The 25,585-nt window shown below is 45.6% G+C and overlaps 2 protein-coding genes across 11 annotated transcripts in view; both read right to left on the bottom strand.

Annotated features, from left to right (window-relative positions):
• UNC80 (unc-80 homolog, NALCN channel complex subunit) overlaps positions 1 to 2,427 on the bottom strand; it is a 130,114-nt gene extending 127,687 nt beyond the window's left edge. The window contains exons 1-2 of the mRNA XM_054210195.1: positions 2,336 to 2,427; positions 1,000 to 1,048 (exon numbers count right to left, since the gene is read on the bottom strand). Coding sequence (XP_054066170.1) covers positions 1,000 to 1,048; positions 2,336 to 2,427 — 141 coding nt within the window. The remainder of the gene's footprint in view (positions 1 to 999; positions 1,049 to 2,335) is intronic.
• A 6,562-nt stretch (positions 2,428 to 8,989) lies between these two features.
• Positions 8,990 to 25,585, bottom strand: part of MAP2 (microtubule associated protein 2) — a 226,463-nt gene continuing 209,867 nt past the window's right edge. For all 10 annotated transcript variants that reach the window (XM_054209170.1, XM_054209177.1, XM_054209178.1 and 7 more), the window contains 4 exons: positions 16,109 to 16,201; positions 14,504 to 14,585; positions 13,869 to 13,981; positions 8,990 to 13,159 (listed from right to left, as the gene is read on the bottom strand). In XM_054209170.1, coding sequence (XP_054065145.1) covers positions 12,944 to 13,159; positions 13,869 to 13,981; positions 14,504 to 14,585; positions 16,109 to 16,201 — 504 coding nt within the window. In that variant the 3' untranslated portion in view covers positions 8,990 to 12,943. The remainder of the gene's footprint in view (positions 13,160 to 13,868; positions 13,982 to 14,503; positions 14,586 to 16,108; positions 16,202 to 25,585) is intronic.

Below are 25,585 nucleotides of genomic sequence, written 5' to 3'. Positions count from 1 at the left end.
GAGCTGACAATGGTATAAATAAGTGATGACACTTTTTGTTCCATGCACCAGAATTGCAATACATTTTACTCTCCAACACCGTAAGCCAGCAGTCCTCTATGAGTACTTGGTATCTAGCAATAACCCTGAAAAATTTATGGATTTCTTAGAAGAAAATCAGTCAGCAGTAGCTAGAGCTTCTCCAGCTTAATATCTTGTTAGAAGGAAGTCAGAAAATTGCTGCAGAGAGACCCAAGTACTTTAAACTATTACGATACATGTCCAGACCAAGTTTTTCCAGTCTGTCAAGTTTGGCTGCAACTGCTTAATGTACTTTAAGTCATCCAAAGATCAGCAACAGTTCAAGGAATTCTGAAATTCCCTAGATACCCATCTTATTTGAACTTGCTGTGTGTCTTTCCTTTCTCCTCCCTTTAGCCAGTAGATTGAGGTTACACTTGAAATAGTTAGAAATAAGAGTTATTAGCAACTGCATAATAACCTCTCTTTAATTATGCTGCTAAAACATGGTCCCTCATTTTCCAATAAAGGAGGCATCTTCATCTTGCACAATAGTAAAAGTATTGTTTAAAGCCAGTTAGTAATGTTTAGATTTTCAATATTTTAAGACTGAAAAAACTCCAGTAATGGCAAACTGAAATTACATCAATCTCATCTGAAAGCATATGCATACATGATGAACTGCAAGTTTAGACCCACATTGTCATAGCTCAGTCTGTCCGTACCATTATTTACTTTGTTTAATTACTAATTAGTTCAATTACTAATATCCAAACTAATATATTTTTGTTGTGTCTAGAGATGCACATGATATCTAAATTCTCTGATTGGGAAAAGGTTTCAAAGCCTTCATGTGATAAAAGCACAAAATTAAGCTGAACGGACTAAATCCACTTCTGGCGTAAGCCGAGAAGCTTGCTGATCAGCTACCACGGTCAGATCAAGTTGCAGGAAAAGTTAGTTATAAATAAGAGTTGAAAAAGACAAACATGTACATACCACACAGGAAGCTTCATATTGTTTCCCCAGTTTAGGTCTTAAAAATGCACTGAAGGAAGGGAGAAAAAGCGTTAGAGACACAGTACTTCTAGGGTGAGTTTTGCTTAATAATTTTTAGGATTTTTCTCATGTCAGAAGGTTGGCAAAAAGGCAGAGAAATTTCATGTAAAGGAAGACATAAGGCCAAAACAATGTTCAGACACCTGTTGATGACATCTCACCAAATGCTATTACCTTTTCTAGAAGACAAAAGTACCCACACTGATATGCCAAGAGGCAGATAATCTACCCTCAAGAAAAGTCCTGTTCCCCATGGATAAAATCTTCCATCAAACAGTTTTCAGCCATTTTACCTTAGTCAAAGATCTTCAATATATTCTGATTAAAATGTGTTAAATACTACTGAACTTTGCCTTGCCTGTATTTTAAGCCAGGGATCTATTTGCTGATTTTGTATTAAGTATTTTCCTCCACAACTGCTGATGTGGAAGGCTTATGATGAAATGCAGGCCTGTACCCTGTAGGTAGAGAACACTCACCCTCTGCTGTTATTCCCCTCCAGAATGGGATCAGAGTTAAATATTAAAAAAAATTAATCAGGTGACCTTATTACAGCATTTTTTTTTTTTTAGGACATCAAAACTGTGGAATAAAGGGATTTTGTGACTGAGGCCTTAAATTAGAACCACAACCTTCAAACCTTCCAATCTTCCCCCACAGCCTCTGCAATGTTTTCAGTTTAGAATTCTGTTAAGACAGGAGACAGACAGGATTCACAAGGAACATAAAGCCCCAGCCATACATTCAGCCTGCCCCTCACACATCATTACTCTCCAATCCAATGAAATAAGGTGAGACTTTGACGTATCTGTTTGCATGCTGACCTCCCACAGCATAGATTACACTTCCAGAACAGCTGCAAACACAGATACAAGCAAAGCTGCAAGTCTTTGGTGCAGCACTGAGGGATGCTGCTTCTGGTACCAGAGCTACGAGAGTCCTCTTAAAAGTGGGGGTGGAGGGGGGCTGGGGAGACGGGACAGGGAGGAGGGAGAAGGTGCATAGACACACATACACATGGATGTTTTAAAGTCAAATCAAGATGCTGCCTGGGACTGACACCAGGTGAAGCTGCCTCCAGTCCTTCCCCCATTCCCGATACACACAGATTGCTCTATACTGCGTGAAAAGGGAACAGCTTGTTTCACGCCTTCGTGTTGCAGCTGCAATAGCTGCTTCCTCCCCACCACTGGGCAGCAGCTGGCCTGCCTCCCCTCCCCACTTCCACTGCCCTGTTGCAGCTGCATCCCAAGTACCCAGGGCTTGCTGCTCTCACCTGGTTTGCCTCCATAGGAAGGTCTGGATGGGCAGAGGGATGCCGCGGCCGCTCTCCTGCTCCTGGCCCTCTGAGCTTTTCCTTTTCACCATGATGCTGATGACAGCTGCTGCTGTGAGCCAGTCTTAGCAGACATTCCAGCCGGGATCTCCCATGGCTGCCTCTTCGCTCTCCGTAACTCTTTACCCTCTTCCCTTCACCCTCCGCAGCCCACCCCCGCTCTCTCTCACACCTCCCGTCAGCTTTGCTGGTGCAAAATGGCTGCAGAAGGCAGGGAGGAAATTAGGGGAGCGAAGATGTCCGCGTCCCTCTGCTCCCTCCCTGCCTTCAGCACCTCCCTCTGTGGACAGCTCCCCGCGCCGCGAGCCGCGCCGGCAGGCGGTGACAGGGGAGGGCGGGCGGGTGGCCCCGCCCCCCGCGGCCCCGCCCAGGGCCCCGCGCCCCGCCGGGGACGGGCGACAAGCGAGCAGCGGCCGCTCGCCCGCCGGCCCCGCAGCAACGGGGCGTCTGCCGCCTCCCCTCCCGCCCCGCGGGAGAGTTCGGGAGCCGGGCCAGCCCGCGGCGAGAGGAAGGCGCAGAGCAGCCGAGCAGCGGCGGGGTCAGGAGGCGTCCCCACCCGCCCGCGGCGGGGACAAGCGCAAATAGGCGGCTCCTGGGAATCGGGCGGCGTCTGACCGGGCTCCCCCCCAACGGCAGAGGGGCAGAATTGGAAGAGGGCTTTTCGAGGTGCTGGGCAGCTCAGTAGTAGTTTACAAGGCCAAGTTCCCCTGCTAGGATCTACAAAGGCAGGAGTCCCCGAGGCGTCTGGTACAGACAGAGCAAGGCTGTCAAACGGGGAGATACTCCTTTACCTCAAGAGTGCGGAGAGATGGGGCACAAGTAATAAACTCTCTCGGAAAGCTAAGGGTGGTGGGTGGTAGGAGCAGGGCAAGCTCGGGGTAATTATTCCATGGTGTCACAGTTTATCCCCAGGTGGCAACTGAGCACCACACAGCTGCTTGCTCACTCCCCGCCCCCTTCCCGGTGGGATGGGGAGAGAATTGGAAAAGTGAGGAAAAACTTGTGGGTTGAGATAGACAGTTTGACAGCTAAAGCGATCGCCACCTGCAGAAGCAAAGTAAAACAAGGAATTCATTCACCACTTGCCAACGGCAGGCAGGTGTTCAGCCATCCCCAGGAAAGCAGGGCTCCATCATGGACAGCTGTTACTTGGGAAGACAAACGCCGTAACTCTGAACGTCCACCCCTTCCTCCTCCTTCTCCCAGCTCTACATGCTGGGCCTGACATCATATGGTACGGATTATCCCTTTAGTCAGTTGGGGTCAGCTGTCCCGGCTGTGTCCCCTCCCAACTTCTTGTGCACCCCCGGCCCTCGCTGGCGGGTGGCGTGAGCAGCAGACAAGGCCTTGACTCCGCGCAAGCACTGCTCAGCGGTAAATAAAACATCTCTGCATTACCAACACTGTTTCCAGCACAAATCCAAACTGCAGCCCCATGCTAGCTACTGTGAAGAATACTAACTCTACCCCAGCCAAAGCCAGCATACATGGGCTTTTCCTACACAGGAAGAGTTGAGACAAACAGAGGTGGAGAGGATGGCGAGCGCCAAAGAAGATTTACTCGTGTTTCCAACTAGATACCAGACTGATTTGACTAGTACCAAGATACATTTGAGTCAGGTTTGCTGGGAGTTTTTCTCAGTCACTGTTAGATTAGCTCTCCTTATATACCTAAGGATATCGGGAAATAGTATACAACTACAAATAACTAATGGAATCAAATGGAAGACCAATGCAAGTCCACTCTTATAGGTTAATTTAAAAAAAAAATAATTCTGCTATTTCATTGCTTATACAAAAAGATGGCAAGTTTGAAGAGAGATGCTCCAACAAGCCAAGGCCGTATTTCTTCCTGCCTTTCAATCTTCCTACTTAATAATATTAGGCACTTAAAGACTCAGCAAGGTCATTCCTCCCTGGAACAGGAGCTGAATTGATCAACACCACCTGCTTCCTTCCTTATGGGCACTCTGAGAAACAGGTTTGCAGAAACAACAGTGCCCCGCTTTCATAAGATGCTTTTACTCCCAGTTTGTAAAGGGGGGTTTATCTTCTGCCAAAACCGCTTGGCCCCTTTTCACATAACAGGGATAAAGTTTTTTCTCGTGCCCAACCCAGTACTTCCTTGCAGTGACTTACGCTGGTCTTGATCTCCACTCACAGAGAACAGGACCCTCCATGGTCTATATTTTGCTAAAATCCCCCTCTTGCTCAAAAAGAGTATTAAGACAGTTAATTAGAAGGTAAACTGTTAAATAAAACCTTAACAATACGTTTACAGACAAAAATTTTTAAATCATTAAAATCGGTAATCTACCTGACTGCTGAAATGCTAAGCTAGCTGGCTTTGTTTGTCTTGTTTGGTTGGGTTTTTTGCTAACAGCAACTTTTTCTCCTGGTGCACAGAAGCGAGGCATTGGTATTCACAGAATTAGCTTGCTCAAACAGGAAACTTCTTAATTACTATTTTCATTCCTCCAATTAAATGAGGTCAGACAGGAAAAAAATAATCTTGATTTCTAAAATCTTATGAGAACTAACTACAGAAAGAAGATGGTTGAAAAAATTACTTCTAAATGCAAGGTATGTATTAAAGAAGTTTGCCTACTCCAAATCTCCACAATGGATCCAGGACTTTTTATACAAGGTCTTCTTGTTTGGAAAGCAAATTTGAGTTTTAATTCCTGCCAGTGTGCCTCTTGACAGTCGAGTGAAACACAACACAGTAGAAGTGATAAACAGTCAGCATCTGACTGTACCTAAACCCTGCAGCGGGTGCGGCAAAGAGAAAAGTCATAGAACCAAAGAATGGTTTGGGTTAGAAGGGACCTTAAAGATCACACGGTCCAATTCCCCTGCCCTGGGCAGGGACACCTCCCACTAGACCAGGGTGCTCAAAGCCCCATCCAGCCTGGCCTTGAACACTTCCAGGGATGGGGATCAAATCAGTCCCCGGCTTTCCCTTACAGTGGGGATAGAGAGGAAGCAAGCGAACTCTTCAGGGAGGTCATTATAGTAGGACAACAGCAAGGTGTCCTGAAAATTCACCTGTGTTCTGTTCACTAGGCTGCACCGGCATTTTGGGCTGCCACAGAAACACAGGTCTGTCTGCCTACAAAACCTTCAAGAATATTGCACGAAGTCACTGCTTTCAGGAAGGAGGTGTGGGGAAGAGCTGAAATGGCGTCATCAGCTCTGCTGTACTCCAGCAATTCCCAGCCCACCCAAGCGCTTGGGCACAAAAGATGCCCATGACACTATTTTTCCATTTCTTTTCTTACTACAGGCCTCAGTCTGACATCCCCCCAAATGACATGATTCTGCTTCATCACCGATTTATTCATCGCGCAGTTGTGTTCACACATCCATCAGAGTAGGATTCAGTCTTGATCCAGAAGCAGTGAAAGCTGGCAGCACGCCGCAGAGTGGGAGCACCGAGCTGAACCTCAGCATGACGCCGTGCTCTACAAAGGAGTGCCCCGAGCAGGAAACCGCTCTAGACCTCGCCATCCTGCACTTGTTTTCATGCCGATGCTCTCCAAGTCCCCCGCCTCAATCCCTGCCACACGCGCTCCTGAGTATTCATACCTTTAATTTATCTGTGATTCTCTTTGTGCAGAAAGAGCCAGAATCCAAACTCTCATGAGGCTCTCGAGCCATTCTGTTGCGCAGCAGCCTTTCCAAGAGCAAAGCCGTAAACAGCTCCTAACTGTACGCCCCAGGGCAGAGAATAATGACAATGGTTTGGCACACTCCTGAGAGCTTAGTCTTCCACAAGCTGCCAGCAGGCTTTCGTCCTTGGCCAAAAGGACCCATGCTGGAGACCCTTTCTCTCCTGGGACAACCAGTCACAGAACGTCAGCACGGACGGATGCCACTCATTTTACCCTTCCTCATATGGATCTGCCAGTTAGAAGCAAAAGCTATTCCTTCATTTATCCACTTCTCTTCCTAGGAAGTCTTTGGACCTCGTTAAGTAACTCCACTAGAAGACAGCAAGAGCATCAGCAAAGCGCGGGGCCCAGAGGGCTCTTTCACTGGCAGCGTTGTGTACGCCGCCATTGACACCAGTGCAAAGAGCGGGTCAAAGGCTACTGTTTCGGCGTGGCAGCCGTATACATCCTCTTTGCGCTATCGTGAACTACACAGGACAGAAGCGTAGGGGAGTGTAAAACAAAAGGTCTGATTCTCTCCTTCCCAGGCATGTTGTAAAAATTAAAGAAACCTAGGAAAGCTCTGGTTTTTTCTTTAAGGGCTTTTAAACTCTGCATGAAAACATTTCAACTAAGGTTCTTCAGAAGTCTCATTCACAGCTCTTCTTGCCAGCCCTGCTCAAACACAAGTATGCATTCAGAAACAAGAATAAATGAACCCATAAAATTACGCAATGAACCCCTAAAACTACCAGGTTTGCTGCTGTTGCTACAGGAATTTGGGCATCTGACAATCCTATTTTGAAACAGCAGAAACACAGATCCTCCATAGTCACCACAGCAACACAGTTATTGCCTTTGCATAATGTCCAAGCAACTCGTCATATTCACAAACCCATTTAACTGCAATTAAACATGTAATAGGCAGAGTTTATGCTCCAGCTAGATAAGGCAGGGAGAGATGGGAAAAAATCCTAGAGATGGCATGGGGGGGGTGTCTCTGAACAAGACTAAGAAAAAAAATAATCCAGCTTTCACTGTCAGGGTATCACACTCCACCTTGGATCAGGACCCTCCAAGCTCTGGGATGTGACTGCTTTGGTAGCAGCTGCAAAACTTTTACTTCCTTTTGGGAAAAAAGGAGAACAAACCTCCTTCCCCCAAACCCCACCTCACCCAAACACCTTTTTCACCTTCTTTCTGGAGAAGAACGTGGGGACCTCTTGTTCCACTGAGTTGCCAAACAGGTCGTCTTCTCCATCGCTCAGAACAGGGCTGAGAACCGTCTCTGCCACATGCTTCTCCTTCCAGAACAAGGGTGCTCACACAAGCCAGGTTTGGGAGCCCCTCCATCAGGGCCATGCTGTCCTTTATCTTCAAAGCAGCAACTGGGACCTCTGTGTGGCCACACACCTCCAGGCGAAAGGCCTTCTGCCTGCCACTCAGATCGGATCTATTTTCTCTATTTTTCACCCACCTGACTGTTCTACCATGTTCCTGTACGATGGAAGGGACACCCCACGACCTGTGATAGGCACAGGACGGACAGATCCTCTGTGCATCTAGCAAACAGGATTCCTGGGCTTCCCTCACTTTCAGTAACACTGTAGTTAATCAAGACTTTATTCACAGCTTGTACTCACCTCAGTGCTCCAACATCACAATCTGCTAGCAAATTATACAATACATCACCTACCTCATGCTGCTAATAAAACACAACAATCATAAAAATACCACCTCTTCTTTGTTCACTTTAAAAGGAGGAAGCAGATTCTTACCAGCTGTCCTCAACCATTGCTCTAGCAGTGAATGCTTAAATCAGGATTTACCCTTTTGTTCTCAACCTCTTAATCCCTTTCCTTTTAGCAGATGATACATCAGTTCTGCCTTGCGCCTAAGCACCCTGAGGAGGGTGCTTCTAATGGATAATTAACAGCATTTGATTATTCCTCCGGGTAGTTTGACTGCATTTACTTACAAATATTGCAGCATTATGTGAAAAGCCCAGCGTGGCCAGGTGTTGGGAAACTCACAGCAGCCTACTCAGTTGTACCTGCCTCCTCCCGCTCAGGCACCCAGACACGTCTGGAGGATTCTTCTGTTAGCAAGCCCCGCTGCCACTATCCGCCTCTGCAGAACGCGCAGAGCTCACAGGGCAGCAGATGCTGAAGCTCCCCTTTCACCTGTGTCGTTGCACAGGCCTGGAACCCCTCCAGGGCAGGCCCCGGAGGCGGCCTTGCTGCTGCAGGGCCCGAGCGGGCACCGCAGGGGCAGGAAAGCCCTGTGAGGGGAGGCTCCTCTTTCCCCGCACCACAGGCCCGCCCTGAGAAGGCACCTGACCCGCACAGGTGGTTTGGGCCAGCACACACACGTATTTTCTGGAGAATTTCTTCGTTCCGCCTGCCACACAGCGCTGCCCTCCTCCCTGACCCGGGCTAAGGCAGACCCACCAACGGATCCAAAAGAACAACCTACTTCATGCGGCCCTCAACCTCCGGGCGGAGTCCCCGTTAGTTTTCAGGTCGACCCCGAGGGCTCGTCGCCCGCTACCTCTGGTCCACAGGACCCCACCGTCCTCAACGGGACCCGGCCACGCTCGTCCGCCGCTGCCGCCTCTGACGGCGGGCGATGGCGCCGCCGCGGCTGTGAGGGGACGAGCGCTGCGCCGACCCCCTGCGGACGCCACACCAAGGGCTGCCCCGAGCGCAGCCCCGCGGGGGGAAGGCGTGGGGCCACCGCGCAAAGCTGTGACGAGCCCCCGCCAGTGCCGGGCCCGGCCCCGGGGCCGCCGGAGGAGGGAGGGGAAGGCGGCTCAGCCACGGGCCCCTCTGCCCGCAGGGCTCAGCGCAGGGCCCGGGCCGGAGCCCGGCAGCGGCTGACCGCAGGAGCCGCCTCACGAACAGTGGAAAGCAACACAAGCAGTTAGATGACAAGCGATTTTATTTTGCAAAACAATCACTATACAGCAACAAATACAATTGCAAATCGGATTGAAAAACATGAACTACCTACCACCAGCCATTCAAGAAATGCCTTTTTTATGGTAACAGGCTCTAGAATTATCAGAAAAAAACACAGGTTTGTAACAGCAGACTGAATTCCTTGACATCCCAGCGTACAGCATGTTTATTTGTTGGCTTTTTCTCTTTGCTAAAGTTGAAGTGGCTTTTATACGCTTGACTTTCCCAAGCGTGACACTAATTTACCTTCCTGCAGTGGGAATTGCTGCAGTCGCGGAGGGAGGTCGTTAGCGATCTGACTAAACGAGTGACGGCGACACGCGCCCAGGCTAGAAATCTGCCCGGGTCGGTTTTCACAGCAAACGCGATCTACTCTTCAAGGCATTTGCCTTTGAAGGGACATTTGTACTTGGGGTTCAAACGGTATTTGGTCCAGCGTGGAAAAAACTGCTCACGTGTGGTAGCCCACACAGGCTGCCCTTCGACACCCTCTGGGTCGTGTATGTAGGCAAACTTAGACCCGTAAGCAGTCACGATGAGGTTACCACTGTACCTTAGCGGAGCATCGAATGGATAATACCATTTACTGCCGTACAGCGAAAATAGACATAGCCCTTGTGGGCACGCGATTTCCCTCATCAGTGTTAAGTTTTTCCTTTACTGTTGCTGGACAGAGGTTTGCTCAACTTTGATTTTTCTGCTTGCGGTTACATAGAAACAGAACTCTGCAGATGGGGCAGAAGTATTTTTGTCTCTACAACTTGATGGATTATTAATTTGGGGCTCTCCCCTAGCTATCCAAACAAGGTTTCACTATTCCTTTTGTCTGGATTATCTCTGCTTTGTTACAGAGTTGGGTCTCAGGCACCCAACATACCTGCTGGCTCAACATGCCTGTGGAAAAGAAACACAGCGGATGCAGTTTCCAGGAAGCTGGCTCCATCTTCCTTAGTGGGCATTACATATTTACAAAACAGTTGTTTTTAAAACCAACACTCTTCTTGAGAAGTTAAGATTAATATGAGCTTTTTCAGTGAACATCTAGAGTCATGTAACATAACTTGGTTTTGGTTTTTTTGTTTGTTTTTTTTTTTTTTTTTTAATACTTTTATTATAACAGCACAAAACTCTTGATTTCTTTTCGTCTAACTCCACAGCGTTCTAGGATTCTTTCTATGGAAGAATGGTTACGATTACAAAGGTCTTTGCTTGAATCAAGACAAGAAAGCTCGTTTTAATGCATGAAATAAATGACTTGGTGTGTTACACCACTCTAACTTTGGACTCATAGGTGGATTAACTAAGCTTCATTTTCTAGAGTATGTCAATTTTAAAAGCAGAATAAAAAAACAACTTGAGTCACAGGTTAACACTGTTCTCACTAGGTGCTTCTCAGCTTCAGAGAAGCTGAGGTTCAGTAGTACCACAGACTCTCCCACATTGGCAAAAGGCATAAAAAAAACCCCGCAGCAAGGCTAATTCATATTAATTGATAGTATGATCAGAGCAATGAGATATAAATACTGTTTTGTTGGTTTTTGTGTCTTTTGCTTTTCTGGAAAAATGGGAAGAGGCTTTTAATGCACCTCACTTGACACTGTTTCCATGTGAATTCTTAGGATTACTCTAAGCAAAAGTATACCAAATACAAGGCAGAAATCAGAATCCTCCAGATGCACTTAGCACGGTCCTAAACTCACTGTCCCTTGTAGAAAACAACCGACTTACAAACAGTATTAGGTACTTTATAGTGTGAAAAAGCTTTTTGCAGAGCTGAAATGTCATGTGTGGGGCTGTTAGGAGTTCATTTTCAGTAACATTTTTTAGAGAGGTAACCATTTTGTTTTGTCTTTGTACTGCTGTGACAGCTTAGCCAAAATCCCCCTTTGGTCCACTGAATATTTACTGCCTAGTAACTGTGCGTTTACTACCTGAATTTAATGATGGGGGATCCTGTGCTATTAATTATTAGAATACTTCTCCACAGACATAAAAATCTTCTCTATGAGTCTTTTCAGATCAAACCCCAACACACACACACACACGCATACAAATTAAGAAGGAAAAAGAACAGATCAAAAGCTTCCAACACACAACGTTAACCTAATACACATATCAAGTATAGCTCAACTGACAGTGCAAAGTTTAGTTAAGAGATTTCAAAAGGAAAAGATCAAACAATCTGCAAGAATGTAAACTGGTCATTTAATAACATCTACTGTACATATAGTATCAGCAGATTATTATCCGCTGATGAGTAATACCACCATATAACCTTCAGTGTTCTCTTAGTGTCCATAAGATAGCGTGGAGTTCTCGCAGGTAACTCTGCGAGATCGGCTGTTGATGTATCTCTGCCCCTTATCTTTTATGCACACTTTTTCTTATACTTTTTATAGTCAATATAATCCCACTTTGCTCAGATTTTAAGATGCCCTATTTATTGATGAATCGCTATGGCAACCCAGTCTGGGGAGCTCATTGTATTTATTCGGGTGCTACAATTTACAGGCATCTCTGTTATGTTCATCACTGTTATGTGAGTGCCTGAGCGTATACATAAGACATCACTGAAGGAGTGGAAACAACAAATTAATCCTTTTTTCTGTGTTTCAACTTTAGCAAAAGAAAAAAATAAATAACTCTAATATTCACCGTTAACTACAGGAGATTAAAAAAAAAAAAAAGAAAGGAAAAAAAGCCAGAACCAAACTATTGCGGACTTCAAAAAAAATCCAGAACCCAAACTCAGCCATCTTTGCAGACCCTTTTACAAACGCCTGGACCCCACAAAAATCATACCTTTGTGAAGAAAGGGAGGGAAGGGAAGAGTGAAGGAATCCTTTTTCTAGCATCACAGAAGAGACTTGCATCTGGCACTAAAACAGGGTCACGGCTTTTAGTTGTTACAGAAAGCAACTTCATGCTAAAATTTTCATCTTTTTAAAACGTATTCTTATGAATAGGGAAAAAAAAACCCTGCTAACATCTACTTTTACATACCTAAAATTGCAACACCAAAGGGTGCAAGAGACACAGATACTGTGAATAAAGAAGTAGAATATTCAAGTATATGAGGAGGGCGTATCACAAATGGCCACAGAGAAATATATATATATCTATAATACTGTATCAAACAGATGGAAAGGATGTGAAACCGGTGGTGCGTACATAAATCTAGCCGCTTAACCAACTTTCTAATCAGACACAAGTCCATTGGGGTAGAAGTGCTTGCTTTCAACAGCTTTTTTACGTCACTTCCCCATGCATGGTTCAAATGTTTTCAACTACTATTTTTAGTTATTAGTTAAATAATTTATTGGCTTTTCAGCTATACACTGACAGAATTAACCAGCTCCAAAAAATGTTAATAACTTAATTCAACTTTTGTTCTACTCATTTATACAAAATAACACATTATTTTTAATTAAACTTGAATTTCTCTATATGCCCTTCCTTCTGGTAAGCAGACTGTTAATTTAACCTGTAATAACTTACAATGGGCAACTTTTCTTTTTTTTATTTCCCTATCTATCAACAGAACAGTGAAATGAGCAACTTGGGATATTAACAAGGCTCTTCAGAAAGAGGTGGATGGCCTTCAGGCACATGAAAGGTAAAGATGCATTTTATCATAGTACGGTACTCCATGCAAGACAGAGCAGAGCAACAATAATTGTCCAATGTAACATACTGCAGTTGTATACCCATATAAAGCCAGTGTCTTCCTGTTGTAAATGGAAATCAGGCCAATTTCTGCATCTATTTAAAATTTTTTTTTTTGTTATTTTTCAACTGTATGGTAACTACAAGTCTTGGGATGTGACTTAGTTTTAGACATGGTAAAGAATGAATGTAACACCTGCTCTGAGCCCATTCCTGCCAAGAGCTCATGCCTAAATATTATTACTTCATACAATGTGAAACGAGCAAATTCATAAGCCCTGCTTAGCGAGGGCTGCCGTGACATCTTCAGCGAGGGTAGCAAGCTGGGGCGATTCAAGCAGGTTGATGCTTCCAGAGGACGAGACGTTGCTGAGTCTGCGTGGTGAAGCCACGCTGGACCTGCCTGGAGACTGCGTGATGATCTCAGCCCCGTGATCGACACGGGCTTTAGCATGCTCTCTGAAGTTTAGCTTCTGGCTGTCAATCTGCTCCAGGAAAGCAAAGAATTTAACACATTATATATTCACCAAATTATCTCGTTATAGATCATCATTTGGGTCTCATTTTGTTTACTTTTAAGAACTCTTACAAGGATTGAAGCTTCTTCACTCATTAGAATAATTGAAACTGGAGATTTTTTCACTTCTTTAATATACATCGGCTTACTATGTTACAGTCTCTTACTATTTCTGTCCCTGATGGATGCTTTAATGAGCAGTACCATTGTTACTAGCCATATGAATTTAATAGACGTAGAATTTATGGGCATAAAATTTATGGGCATAGAGACTTGTTTCTGAAATCTGTTTTTTCAAATGTTTCTGGAGCATTCTTACTTTCAAGTTGTCTTCCTCCTGTTTCACAAAGAAGTCCCGATTCTTGGGGATACTCATGCTAAACTTACTAGGTCACACTTACGCAGTACAATGGTCCCAAACAAGGTTTATCTTTAGGGGGAAAGCCAGTGCACAAACTACAGGGTGTTTTACTTTAAGATTCGCTTTCAGTTCAGATGTGGATGTGAGATTGGTCATTCCAAGTTCCAAAGGGAGCAAATGGCGCGTGAGTGTGCTCAAAGGGGAACAAAAAGATGTTTCCTATTTAATTCAGAGCCATCACTGAATTCACAGCTCTAATAATTTCACTGGGCCAGGCACACAGTGGTAGCCTTTTCTCTGACAGCTGTCCCCTTACCTTGACGTTACCACCGCCGGGTACATGGTGGGCATTTTCCAGTGAACCAACTTTAGCCTGAGCTTTTTCTTTGAAATCCAGTTTCACGCTCTCAATTTTCACACGCCCACCTCCTACACAGAAAAAGGAAATACAGATTAAGAGGCTGGAACAGCTCAGGAGAAAGTCTGACCTGATGCAGACGGGTGTGCTCACGCTACTTCCCTTTTAGTTGAGATCTAATGGTTTTGAAGAAGTGCAAAATACCATGCTGCATGTTCAGTGAAATTTAAAATCTTCAACACATATTCAAACTCTAAGCATATGCTGCAGCCCTACTGATTTTCATGGGATTGAAGCACATACTTAAGTATTTTGTTGACTTCAGGCTGCATTTCAGTATCTTATCAAACTGACATTATGCCACAGCAGCATCCTTCTGCATTATTTCTTTATCGACTCTCTAAACTAGGCGGTCCTGTACCTTTATGTCTTTATATATTTAGTTAAGTAGAGTTAAGACTATTATTTTTATTACCAAAGTGTATTTACTTTCTCTTGGACTATACAAGAGAGTGGCACGATCCATCATTTCTCCTTCACATGACAGGACTAGGTCTTTGCTTTGCCCCACACCCCAGAAACACCTACAATACCTGGCTTGTGGTGGATGTTCTTGAGCGAACCACACTTAGAAGTCACATGACTCAAGTCAATCTTCTTGGTTACGATTTGTACCTGTCAAAACCACACACACAAATTACAGGAATGAAAAGAAATAAACAACAAGCCAAGCCCCGCGGAGGAAGAGCCCAAGCCTCTACCAACCACTGGAAAAGCAGAGCTGGTTAGTAGAAAACACACCATGCCACAAAGGAGGAAACACCTGGATTAATACAGCAAGCTTCCTTCCCTCCTAGGGAAATGACAGAGCTGGGTTAAGCTTTACTAATAGCAAAATGAAGAGGAGGACAAAGCAGATCAGCTTGTGGGTTCTTCCTAAAATGTTTCTGAGCCTCCTCTGAGGGTGGATGCTCTGCAGCCCTGCATGCAGCAGGACCCATCCCGTTTGCTTCTGCTCTTGAATGTGCATCCTGGCAACCAGGAATATTTCAGGGACTGTTTTTATTTTTTTCTCTACCATCTGTTTCGTATTTTTCTGCGTCTAAATATGGCGTGCATTTCAGCTCAATCCACTATGGAGAGTCTGATGAATCTACAGACGCACCTGCTGCAGCTGTACCTGAGCTGGCTGGCGTGGAAGCAGCCGGCGCGGCGGTGCTCACCGATGGCGGTGGCATGGCCCTGCTCAGCCAGGCAGCAACACGGCCACCCCCCTCCTCCGGCTGCTCTGTGCCCCGCTGCCGGCCGCGCTGAGCCCGGCTCGGGAATAGCCACGGAGCGACACTCCTGCCTCGCTGCGCTCCCGACTCGCTCCCAGATGCAGCCCAAAATCACAGTACTGCGTTAGCAGGTCTTAGGAAGCTGCAGCCCCTCCAGGCCAGATGAGAGCTCCAGGGTGACTGCAATGCCACTGGTTTGCTCACATCACCAGCAGTGACTTAAGCCAGCACTGGTGGATGTACCGAGTCTGTTTGGATCAGACGTGCCCACGCCATCAGCTCTTCCATCTGAGGGGAGATCATTTCCATCAGAGGGGTCAGAGCCACCTTAAGCTATTCCAGCACGACTGCTAGAACTAAGGGGTGTCGGGTCAAACCCTGAGCAACATCGGTTTGTTACACTGGAATAATGCCGTGGCATTAGCACTTAGCACGCTGGCTGATCAAACTCTCTCTCTGAGCTTTCTTTGTCCTTACATTTTATTTCTCTTCTTCTTCCTCTCAGGTTAGCTGAGGAAGGACTGATGCAGTGGAAGATGCCCAACTGTGAGGCTGGAGTCTCGCTGTGAGCTGGACTCTTTCTGGAACTTACTTTCTTGGGCCACTCCCATGAAAGGCACTGAACCATTTTTGCTCACACGGGACTTTCACTGTCAGCACCCTCGGGCGTTTAGAGATAACCCTTCTTTTCTCGTTTCCTTTTCCCATCCACTTTCTGGAAATACGTGCTCTGTGGAGAAGGATCAGGAGGCCACCGCTGCATACACAGGGCTCACACGACTACCAGACCAGACTCAGGCGTGAAACAGCAGCAAGAAGGGAAGTAGTGCTCAGAGGAAGGGAGACAGAGGGGTCTAGCTGTGCAAGGTGGGTCACCACAGCGGAGATGCCTGTTCACAGGGTGTCTGTGCTACTTACATTTCCTCCCCCTGCAGAATGTTTGATGTTATCTCTGGAACCACACCGGGACTGAATATCACTAAAATCGATCTTCTTGTTTAAAATCCTAACCTAAAAGGAATCGGAGGTGACTTACTATATACCATACACATACTCCACCAGGCTGCAGGACAAGGGAGACAGGGTAATTTTTCCTCCTGCTGTGACTCCTTTATCTGATTCTTATATTGAAATGCGAGAAAGTAAACCACACCAACCTCCATGCTTAGTGTGTTAACACAGCATATGTAAATGTACTATGCTGCTCTTTTTTCTGTCTCACAAAGCGGTGGTGAAATACAAAGGGGCAAGTTTTTACACCGGGAGATATGAGAGGTGGCTTTTCCCTGAAAAGCTCAAAGAACTCCTTGCTTTCCTGGACATAGTCCTTGCACAGCCTGTCCTCAGCTGTCGAGTGATGGCCAGTGTTTCCGCTAAACTGGCCACAAGGAGAAGATGGAAACCCTCATTCCCACAGCTCGGCACTCCAGCCTTTGATGCAGAAATCCCAGATCCAGCCAGCTCAAGCACAGGTTGAAATCCTGAGTTATTTTGCCCTTTCTCCTGCCGTGCAGCCATAACAGCAACTACCTTCATACAACAGGCCTCACAGCATCCTGTGAAAGGGGACTGACAAAATTAATTAAACTGAAGTCAGAGCAATCTACTGCTCTCTCTCTTTACTATCTTTCAGTAAAAGGCCATGCAGAATACAACAGCATCTGGAAACATACAGCTGCAATCATTGCTTCTTGATTTCTGGTGCTGGCCACATAGTTGGTCACAACAACTTTCTGGTGCTAGCAGCACTGTGCTTCTCTCCTGGGCTCTTTGTTTCTGGCAGAACTTTCCCTTGATGGTGCCAGTCTCCCTTCCAGATGCCAGGAGCCTACAGTTTTTCTGTTACTGTAGCCACAGATGCACTGCAGGTATATGACAGTGCCTAGAGGTGAATTCTGCAAAGGGAAGGCCGAGTCGCCCTATGACTGACCCCCATCTTGAGCTCCGTGTCGAAGCAGTCCCTCCAGCTGGCAGAACTCAGGTGCCACCAATGACTGTCCTCACAGGGAACGATGTGCTGCTGGATGGCTGTTACCAGTAGGCAGGAACAAGTGGGTGCCGGGCACACACCTGAGTGACACTGCTTCAAGACTTCGTTATGAGCAAGGGCAGGGGACTGTGCTCACTTGTGCTAATTAGGCTTTTCAGGTGTGTGAGAAGCCATTTCTGGTCAAGGCCGCACCTGCCTTCGTTGCACCAGGAGCTTTTACTTACTCAAAGAGTACCACCCATGCAGCTTATTCTTTCTCTGGGTTAAATATGAAGTCTTTATTCCGATGGATAAGAGAGGGGGAGAGATACACCAGGGTACCTTAGTGTGGCTTCTTACCACTCCAGGAACACAAAGCAGCTGCAAACCAGCTGAAGTGGTCATTGGGAGGAAGAAGAATCCTGTGCAGTTTCTGCCTCCTGGCTTCAGGTCCCTGAACTGCCCCAGGCTCCCCGATAAATCTGAGACAAATCATTCCCTCTGCACCTCACCTCTCCAAACTAGGAAAAGACTATTTGCTCCCTTGCAGGGATATTGTATTGCGCAGCTCTTGGCTCCTGCAGTGGGGATAATGTCACATTTTAGATAACAACTTGAATCCTCTAGCTCTAAGCACCTGGAGTGCACTCTTGACTTAGGCCCAGTAAACTCCAAGAAGAAATTTTCAGAGGGCCACACTTTGCAGCTAATGTGAAGAATTTCTTCACAGCAAGCTGTTTCATGGGTTCCCCTCATTACATATAATATAAACACTCCATCACTCAAACCATTAGGATGTTAAGTGCTCTCTCGCTTTAATAGGTAAAGATCTGTGATGATGGCATGCTCAGCAATAAGGGTGATGGCAGCACCAGAAAACTCCACAACTGGTAGGTCACCTTCAGAAGGGCATCTCCAGTAGGCAAAACGACTTCTGTCCTTCTCTCCCCTATCTGCTTAATCTGTCCAAATAAACCAATGTACACTCAAACACGAAGGCAAATGCCTTTAGAGTTTTATGCTTCTGCTTTCTCTCACTACACTATTTGTTTCAAAATCTACCCCAGTACTATACAAGACAGGTGCCACATCAGTTACAGAAACACACGTCAGATGTGCAGTCAGATCTGGCTCCCAGACGGCTTCAGGCCAGACACAACTGGGCAGAACAGAAAGCTTTCCTAGCACTTTCTGCGTGCATCTCGCTCAGCAATGGATCACCGGCACCTCTTAGCAATGGCTGCAGGGATGCATCTGCTCTGAAAATGCTGACTTAGGGGTCATGACAAGACCTCAGCACTGTGGACTGGGGGCCTGTAGCTTAAAAATGGAGCCAAAGCAAGGTGAAAAGTTGAGAGGGTGCCTTTGATCAAGTGCCTAAGGGTTGATTTGCAGCCGGGAAGTCTGACAGTTTATGAGTCTCATGGCCCATGGACCTGGCGAGCAGATATGTAAAGGACCAATCATCTCAATTATCCTCTTTGTCTCACTGGGTGAAACGTGCCCCTGTGTAGAGGGGCCAGCAGGAGACCTATGTATCATTTATGTCCTATGCTAAGGGCTGAAGTGAGTTGAATGATGTGGATGTATTCTGTGGGTCATCTGGCACAAGGAAGAACTGCACCAATCCATGTTTTTCCCGATGACCTGTTTCTCCCTATCCTGGAATATACCCTTGCACATATTTAAATCGCGACTGCCCTCTATAACCGAGTGTTCCACAAACTAACGGAGCCTTGTTTCCTACAGATTAAGGCTTTAAACTGATTAATCCCTCCATCCTGTATTCCTCAGCAAGCCCTATCCCCTCTTGCCAGCAATGTATCCCAAGTTTTCTCCCAGGTCTGCTAGACTGGGCAAATAGAAGCCAATACACAACTGGCCAGCTGTTTGTTGTCTCTGATTGTGCAGAAGGGGCCGAGTTATCACGGCCTTTCCCCCAACGAGACTGTTTTCCGAGTCTCTGTTTCGTATCCACTCAGCAACTATCACTCAAGGTGGAGGGACTGCCTGTGTTTCTAACCACTGCTCCCTTGCCAGAGCTGGCTGAAATGGGCCAACAAGTTACAAATGAGTTGAGCAAGGCTGAGACTGCCAGCCAGACAGCATGACTGCACGAGCTTTGTTTCCTTTGAGAAATCAGACTTTAAACATCAGAGGGTGAGTACCAGAGAGGGACAGGAACTATTTAGGCTAAAGAGAAACTTTGGCTCATAAACAAAGAATGTAAACTGACTGTGAATTATTTTAAGCTGGAATCTAGAGGGAAATTTGAAACTATCAGAGCAGGGAATCTCTGGAACTGCCTGCCAAGGGAACAGAGCTATGACAAGAAAATGGTAAACTTCTGCGATGGCACTTGATGAAAGTGCCACAATGAAAGGAATTAGATGATGCAGCTGCCTATGACAGAGACAGCCGGAACACCATGACTCACCAGAAAGGTCTCTGTGTTCCTGAATGTGTATGTACATCTTGTGTGGGGGTGGAGGTGTGGTAGGAATGTATATATATGCACTTCAGTTGTGCTGCACGTTAAATGAAAGATCAAGCCTGCTCATGCTCTCATTCAGGAAAGAGAACATTTTAGTCTGTGGCAGAAACAGGACTGCTTTCTATTCACACTCACTAAACATCCCACGAGATAATGTCTTGACAGACTCCCTCATAACCCTTGCGCTGACCTGCCAGTCTGAAATGTGTGCATTCTCTTCCGATGGGACATTGGTTTGCCCACGTTTGCTGGGCAGGGCCTGCAAGTTAGTATTTTGATCAGGACTAAGCTGAAGTTCCTCAGCATTTGTCATATCCACGTGAAGTAAACCATAGTGGAAAAATTAAGCCTTACAGGCAATACTGGGTTTGGTCCACAAAACCCACATTGGCCAAAGATAAAAATGGCTTGTGTCTGAAGCCCTGGAAGTCTTACAGACCTTACCCCCACCCTGTCCTCTGGTGACTCCTCAGCAGAGGTCCAGAAGTGAAGTGCAGGGCAGCCTGTGCCGACGTACGCACAGTGCCACCTCACTGGCTCACACGGCTTGTAGGTAGTCCCCAGCAGGAATCAGGCACTGTGCTCCAATACTTTCTGTGCTCTTTGAACGCTATCTGTCAAAGCATCGAGAGATGAACAACAAACCAGCCTCCGATTAGAAGAGAATGTACACGTTTATGGGTAGCCTGCTGGGAAACCAAGTGTTGAAGGTATTTTTCTCAGAGTTCATTTAGATGAGGCGTACATTGATCCGCACTCAGCAGGGAAAACTCTAAAACTCCCTTCCTACATACTGTGGCCCAACTGGCAATCTAAACACGAAGGGGCTGTGGTCCGAGGGCAGCACCTACACTAGATGAGAGGAGATGGTGTGGGTCACACTTACTAACATCATGAGACGTGACAGGCTGGCAATACCCGTGAATCTCCCAGTTAGATATGTCTCCCTATGACTGTTCACAGAAAGTGAATTTGGATTTCAGAGTCTCCACATCCAACAGTCTCCAGGCTGAGGATCTGGAGCAGACTCTCCTCTGTCAGTACTGCACCACTGTAATTAAGATTAGCAAAAATTTGTAGAAAGACTGAGTGGAAGGCAAAGACACACAAGAGAGAATTTAGTCCAGTTGTGCCTCATTGCTGAAGAAAACATCCATGATTGAAAAGTGCTTATGAAAGAGAAAGAATTATGTTCCATTGCTGCCCAGAATCATTTAGTTCAGCTGCTTTTCACAACAAGAGGGATAGCCCCTAACTTACCAGCATCTGGGCAGAGAATCCATAAACAGCTTCCCTCCTGCGGCTTACTACTCTGGTACACATCAAAACAAAGATACTCAAAGAACAAAAATTGTGATGCTGATAAAATTACAGGCTCTGTATATATTTTCCAAGAAGCTGATGATTATGTTCTCCCTGCTTTGCAATTATGGCCTCTGAGAAGCTCTACCACAAACACTGTGCCATAAGCATTTAAAAATACTCTTGGCTCCACTTGCCTTTTGAACATGCTGTGGGGCTGCGACATTAGGAAAAGCTCCCAGACCCCTAACAACTTATCAAAGAGGGCAGGTTCTTACCACACCATCACAGTGATTTGACACAGCTGCATCCCAGGAACTAGATATTATTTGAAAGTTTGGTCTCCTAGTTAGCACAGAGATTGAGTGAGACAAGAGCTGGTCCAGTATAGGATGCAAGGTTAATTTTAAAACCTGATTAGAATCAAGAGGCAGCTCTCAGTGCTTCCAAATCTATATGCCACCAAGGACAGATGATACTACAGTTCTCATGCTCCTGGCAGAGGCTACAGGTAGATGAAAAGGAGGGGGAAGGGTATTTATTTGATCTAGCAAAGCCCTTGAAGAGAAAGACTGTGCCTCAGACTTTCCACATCTGCAAACAGAGCTTGTGCTCATGTCCAGCCTTTGCACTACTGAAATCACTGGATACACACACCGGCGAAGCTGCCAGCCTACAAGCCTGTGAGATTCAAAATAAAAAGCTGTGCTGGAACATAAGCGAAATAACGTACCATCCTCATCTTGCTCTTAGCTCAGGGTGAACAAGATAGGTCCATTTCTGACTTTTAAAAATGTACCCAGAGACAGACACTGAGCATGTAATATTACAGCCTGAACAGCTAAACTGTGGAACAATTACCAACAACTGAAAACAGGTACTTTCAATGGAAAGCATCAGTAAAATAGGTGTCTTGCAATCAGCCATGACTTTAACACTTGCCTAGGACAATGATGGCTGATTTACAAGCTTCTTCCTACCTATTTGCAAATAACTATCCATCTGACCAATAAGGCTGCCACGCTGAACTAGGCATGTCCCTACCAATAAAGGGAGAAGGGCCTACAGAGGAACACTGAGAGGTTTTGCATAATTGTGCTGGGAAGTACAAAGTCAAACGACCACTTTCCCTGCCAAAGAGTTTACAGTCAAGAGACAGCAGCTGGATTTAACAGACAGCTCAAGGAAGTGCAAGATCCACATGAGAGGAACTGTAACACGTGTTCTGTAATCATGCTCCTCGCTAAATCTGGGGAGCTGATCAAAAGAATAGTAAAACAAGCTGAAGGAGATTCAGGCACATCAAATAAAAAAGATCCTAGGGGCTCAATTAGTCCAGTTTAATCACAGGATTCTTGTTTTAGTACTCCCTTAAACAAAACCCCAACCAAACAGATTTTGCTAAACTACAGAGTTTGATACTTAAATTTTAGAGGCAACTGTCCCTACTCATGGGAAGAGTACTAATAGCTTCAAATACCAAGTGTCGAGCATCAAGTATCACCGTTTGCAAATCAGTTCCCTTATCTTTAAGAAGGGATGAGTTTTGAGTCACTGTGTCTGGATTTTCTTTACTCCAGTATAATGGAGAAAATGAGGTTGTTCTGTTCAAGTTCAAAAAAATATTGTGTTTATCTCTTCACGCAAGCTGGCTTTTCCAAAGATCAGCAGGTGTGTATCCCGTAGCATCTCTTTTTATTGTTCAAATCCAAATTTCCAAGACGAAAATGGAGGTTTTTATCCTTTCCTTTCCTGTCCTTTCCCGTGTAGCAAAATAAACTCTTTTTCTCATCTTCCTGTGCACGACAGAACACCATTATACGACTAAACAGCTCTGGTCCAGATTATGTATTGCCTGAACATTTTTCCCAAAAGGACAACCTTCCCCATTTTATTGCCAAAATGCAGACTAGTTAGAGCTCAGCTGAAAATGCCTCCTCTGCTGAACTTGTTGCTGGGATGACTCAGATTTTCACAGCAATTTATGTCCTGGTAATTTCAATCTACTCTAGAAAAAATCCCAGCTTCTCCCCTTGCTATTAACAACAGTACGGTACATCACGGACGGGATTTGTCTGCTGTAATATTAGCCGGCTAAGAGTTGGAACTGGTCACTTAAGCTGCCGCTATAGTCGCTGGAAAGACGCTGAATCCTCCAGACAGTGATACCTTCAACTCTAGCCAGACAGATCGAACACACCGACTGTCAGAAATCAGGGCGCTGCTGCTAACTGCCTGCAAAAGAGGGAGAAGCATCAACTTGCGGCTACTGTAGTCAGTGGAAGCTTTGCTACTGGCGAGAGCCCCATCAGAAAGCTTGTGACCTTCCTGATGGTGGCTCACAGTTTGTCCTCAATGAGCACGATGCACATTTTACAGACGGTTGAGGCACAGCAGTGACGTTACTCTGTCCCAGCCACATAGAAAGTGAATGTCAAATCTGGAAAAAACGTCCCAATTCCCTGCTCATTTCTACCAACCAAACACTTTTCCTCAAAGACACTTTCTGAAACTTGCTAGAGCCTGGCAACGATTGCTTCATTTTTCTAAAATACGAGTCAGGAAGAAGGATCTTGCTTTTTATCCAGAATAATTCAAGGCTTAACTGTACAGACTGTACTCGGGCAAGCCTTCTATTAAATGAGTGCAGACTGAACACAGGAGCTGCAAGATGTTATTTCTGTACAATCTGCAATGATCAGTCAAAATTCTAAATTTCAAAAATTTAAAAATTACGGTTTTGAGCTGTGACAGAGTTTTGAAATTGTGCCTGAAAGTCCTCATTTCTCTTTGCATTTGTAGATCTGCAATTAACAAAGAATGAATTAATTTCTAATTTTCAGTCCCAAATAAATCCCTTCAAACATCCCGTAAATCCACAAAACCGGGAATGTGTAAAGGAAACACAAGCAGACTGCAGAGATGAATTTATCTTACAGTTATGAACTGTTGACTTGGTAAATGCACAAACTTATTCCAGTGAATGCAGCTAACAGTGTGGAAACAGTTGCCTTCCAGTCTCTCGTTAGCTAAGTACTTTAACAACAGCCAGGTTACAGCAGTCCACTCTGAACAGCTGCCTCCTGTGGCTCTGGTTTGGGAAAGCACCAAAGCCTGAACGCTGCAGCTCATTTATGTTCATCGCTGTCCTGAGCAGGGACGTTCTCAAGGTGTTGTCTCACTTATGCTGCAGATCACCATGGATTGGAGAAAAAGCTCATGATGTGCCAGAAGGAGATGGGAGACATGACGGGACCCAGTAACAACTCAGTCTGCCGATTTTGCTAAGCCTGTATTCTCCACTACCTTTTAGGACGCTTTTCATCAACCAGTGCAACAATAGCATATAATCTAGATCTTCAGATTAATTTTTGGGCTGTCATCAGTGCTTGTAACACGGTGCAAAGATATGTGAAATAGGAGGAAGAGGAGCTACAAGATGCCGTCTCAAGGGGAACTCGCTGAACGCCCTTTTAAGCTGCAGTTCTGCCAGGAGGCGCTCAGCTCTTGGTGGGACACCAGACCTGTCCGTCTCTGCACTGACTTTGCATCCTGGCAGACTGTAGCTGAAGCAGGGGACACTTCAGGAGCCTGCAGCTCTGGGTCATAAATGGTGATGATGGGGGCGTTGGGTGGGGGTGTGCTGTGGTGGAATCTCTCCTGCCATCCAAACTGATTTTGAACCTAACAAAAAACTGTGCAAAGACAACACCAGACATCCATCCAAGCCTCCTCCTCTGCCCAGCTCTGAGATGTCTTATCCTTCCCTGTGCCGGTCTCTTTTATCATTTAATGCAGAAGCCTATTCTTCTTGACAGCATTTTTGTGGTTTCTGGACAGGTTCTACTGAATACTTGTGTCAACAATTTAGCTAGACTTTCTGACCCATGACTAAATGCACTTTGTTTTCTGCAGTTTAGGGAAGATGAAGTTCTCTCAATCTTCCTAAAAACCTTCAGGGAACACTTCATTCTTCAAAATGGCTTAGGTATTTCATTTTTCTGTATGTCATCTTACTTCTTACAAGGTGCCTGGCTGTTACTACAGTTAGTGATATTTTAAATCTTGTGCACGCCATTCTAGTCGGTACAGCTCCGTTCACTTTGATGAAGCTATGCTGATTCACATCCACTCATGTTCTTGCCCATGGCTGAGTTCTGATGTATATGTTTTAAGATTAAAAGATATCTATGTTGGCATTATCTTTGGTTGCTGGCCTATGATGCTTTATAAATACTCTGCCTGGTCAGTAATGAAAAAATTCAACTGGTGCACTTTTGTACTCCAATATGGTACAAACCACATCCATGGGCAGAATTTCAAGAAGAAAAAAAATATCCAAACAGAAAAGAAAAAAACCGTTCTTGGCATCTGAAACAGATTTCCAAGCCCTTCCCCCAGTTCCTCCATGCTTCCCTTGGGCTGTCTGAGAAATAACAGATGCAAATGGGTTACTTTTGAGAGCATAGCATTTCCTCCACAGCTGATGCGGTGCGAAAACCCATCTGAAGCCCAGCAGACATACCCATGAGCAAGTTGCCTCTGAGCTTTGCCAAGAACGATACATTTCACCATATTCTACTATAAAGAGAAAACCAGACAACCACGTACTGGCTGCATCACAGAGCAG

Source organism: Rissa tridactyla, chromosome 7 (assembly GCF_028500815.1).
Source record: "Rissa tridactyla isolate bRisTri1 chromosome 7, bRisTri1.patW.cur.20221130, whole genome shotgun sequence".
NCBI lineage: Eukaryota > Metazoa > Chordata > Aves > Charadriiformes > Laridae > Rissa > Rissa tridactyla.
The sequence above is the reverse complement of the archived record's forward strand: the minus strand, read 5'-3'. Positions and strand labels throughout refer to the sequence as shown.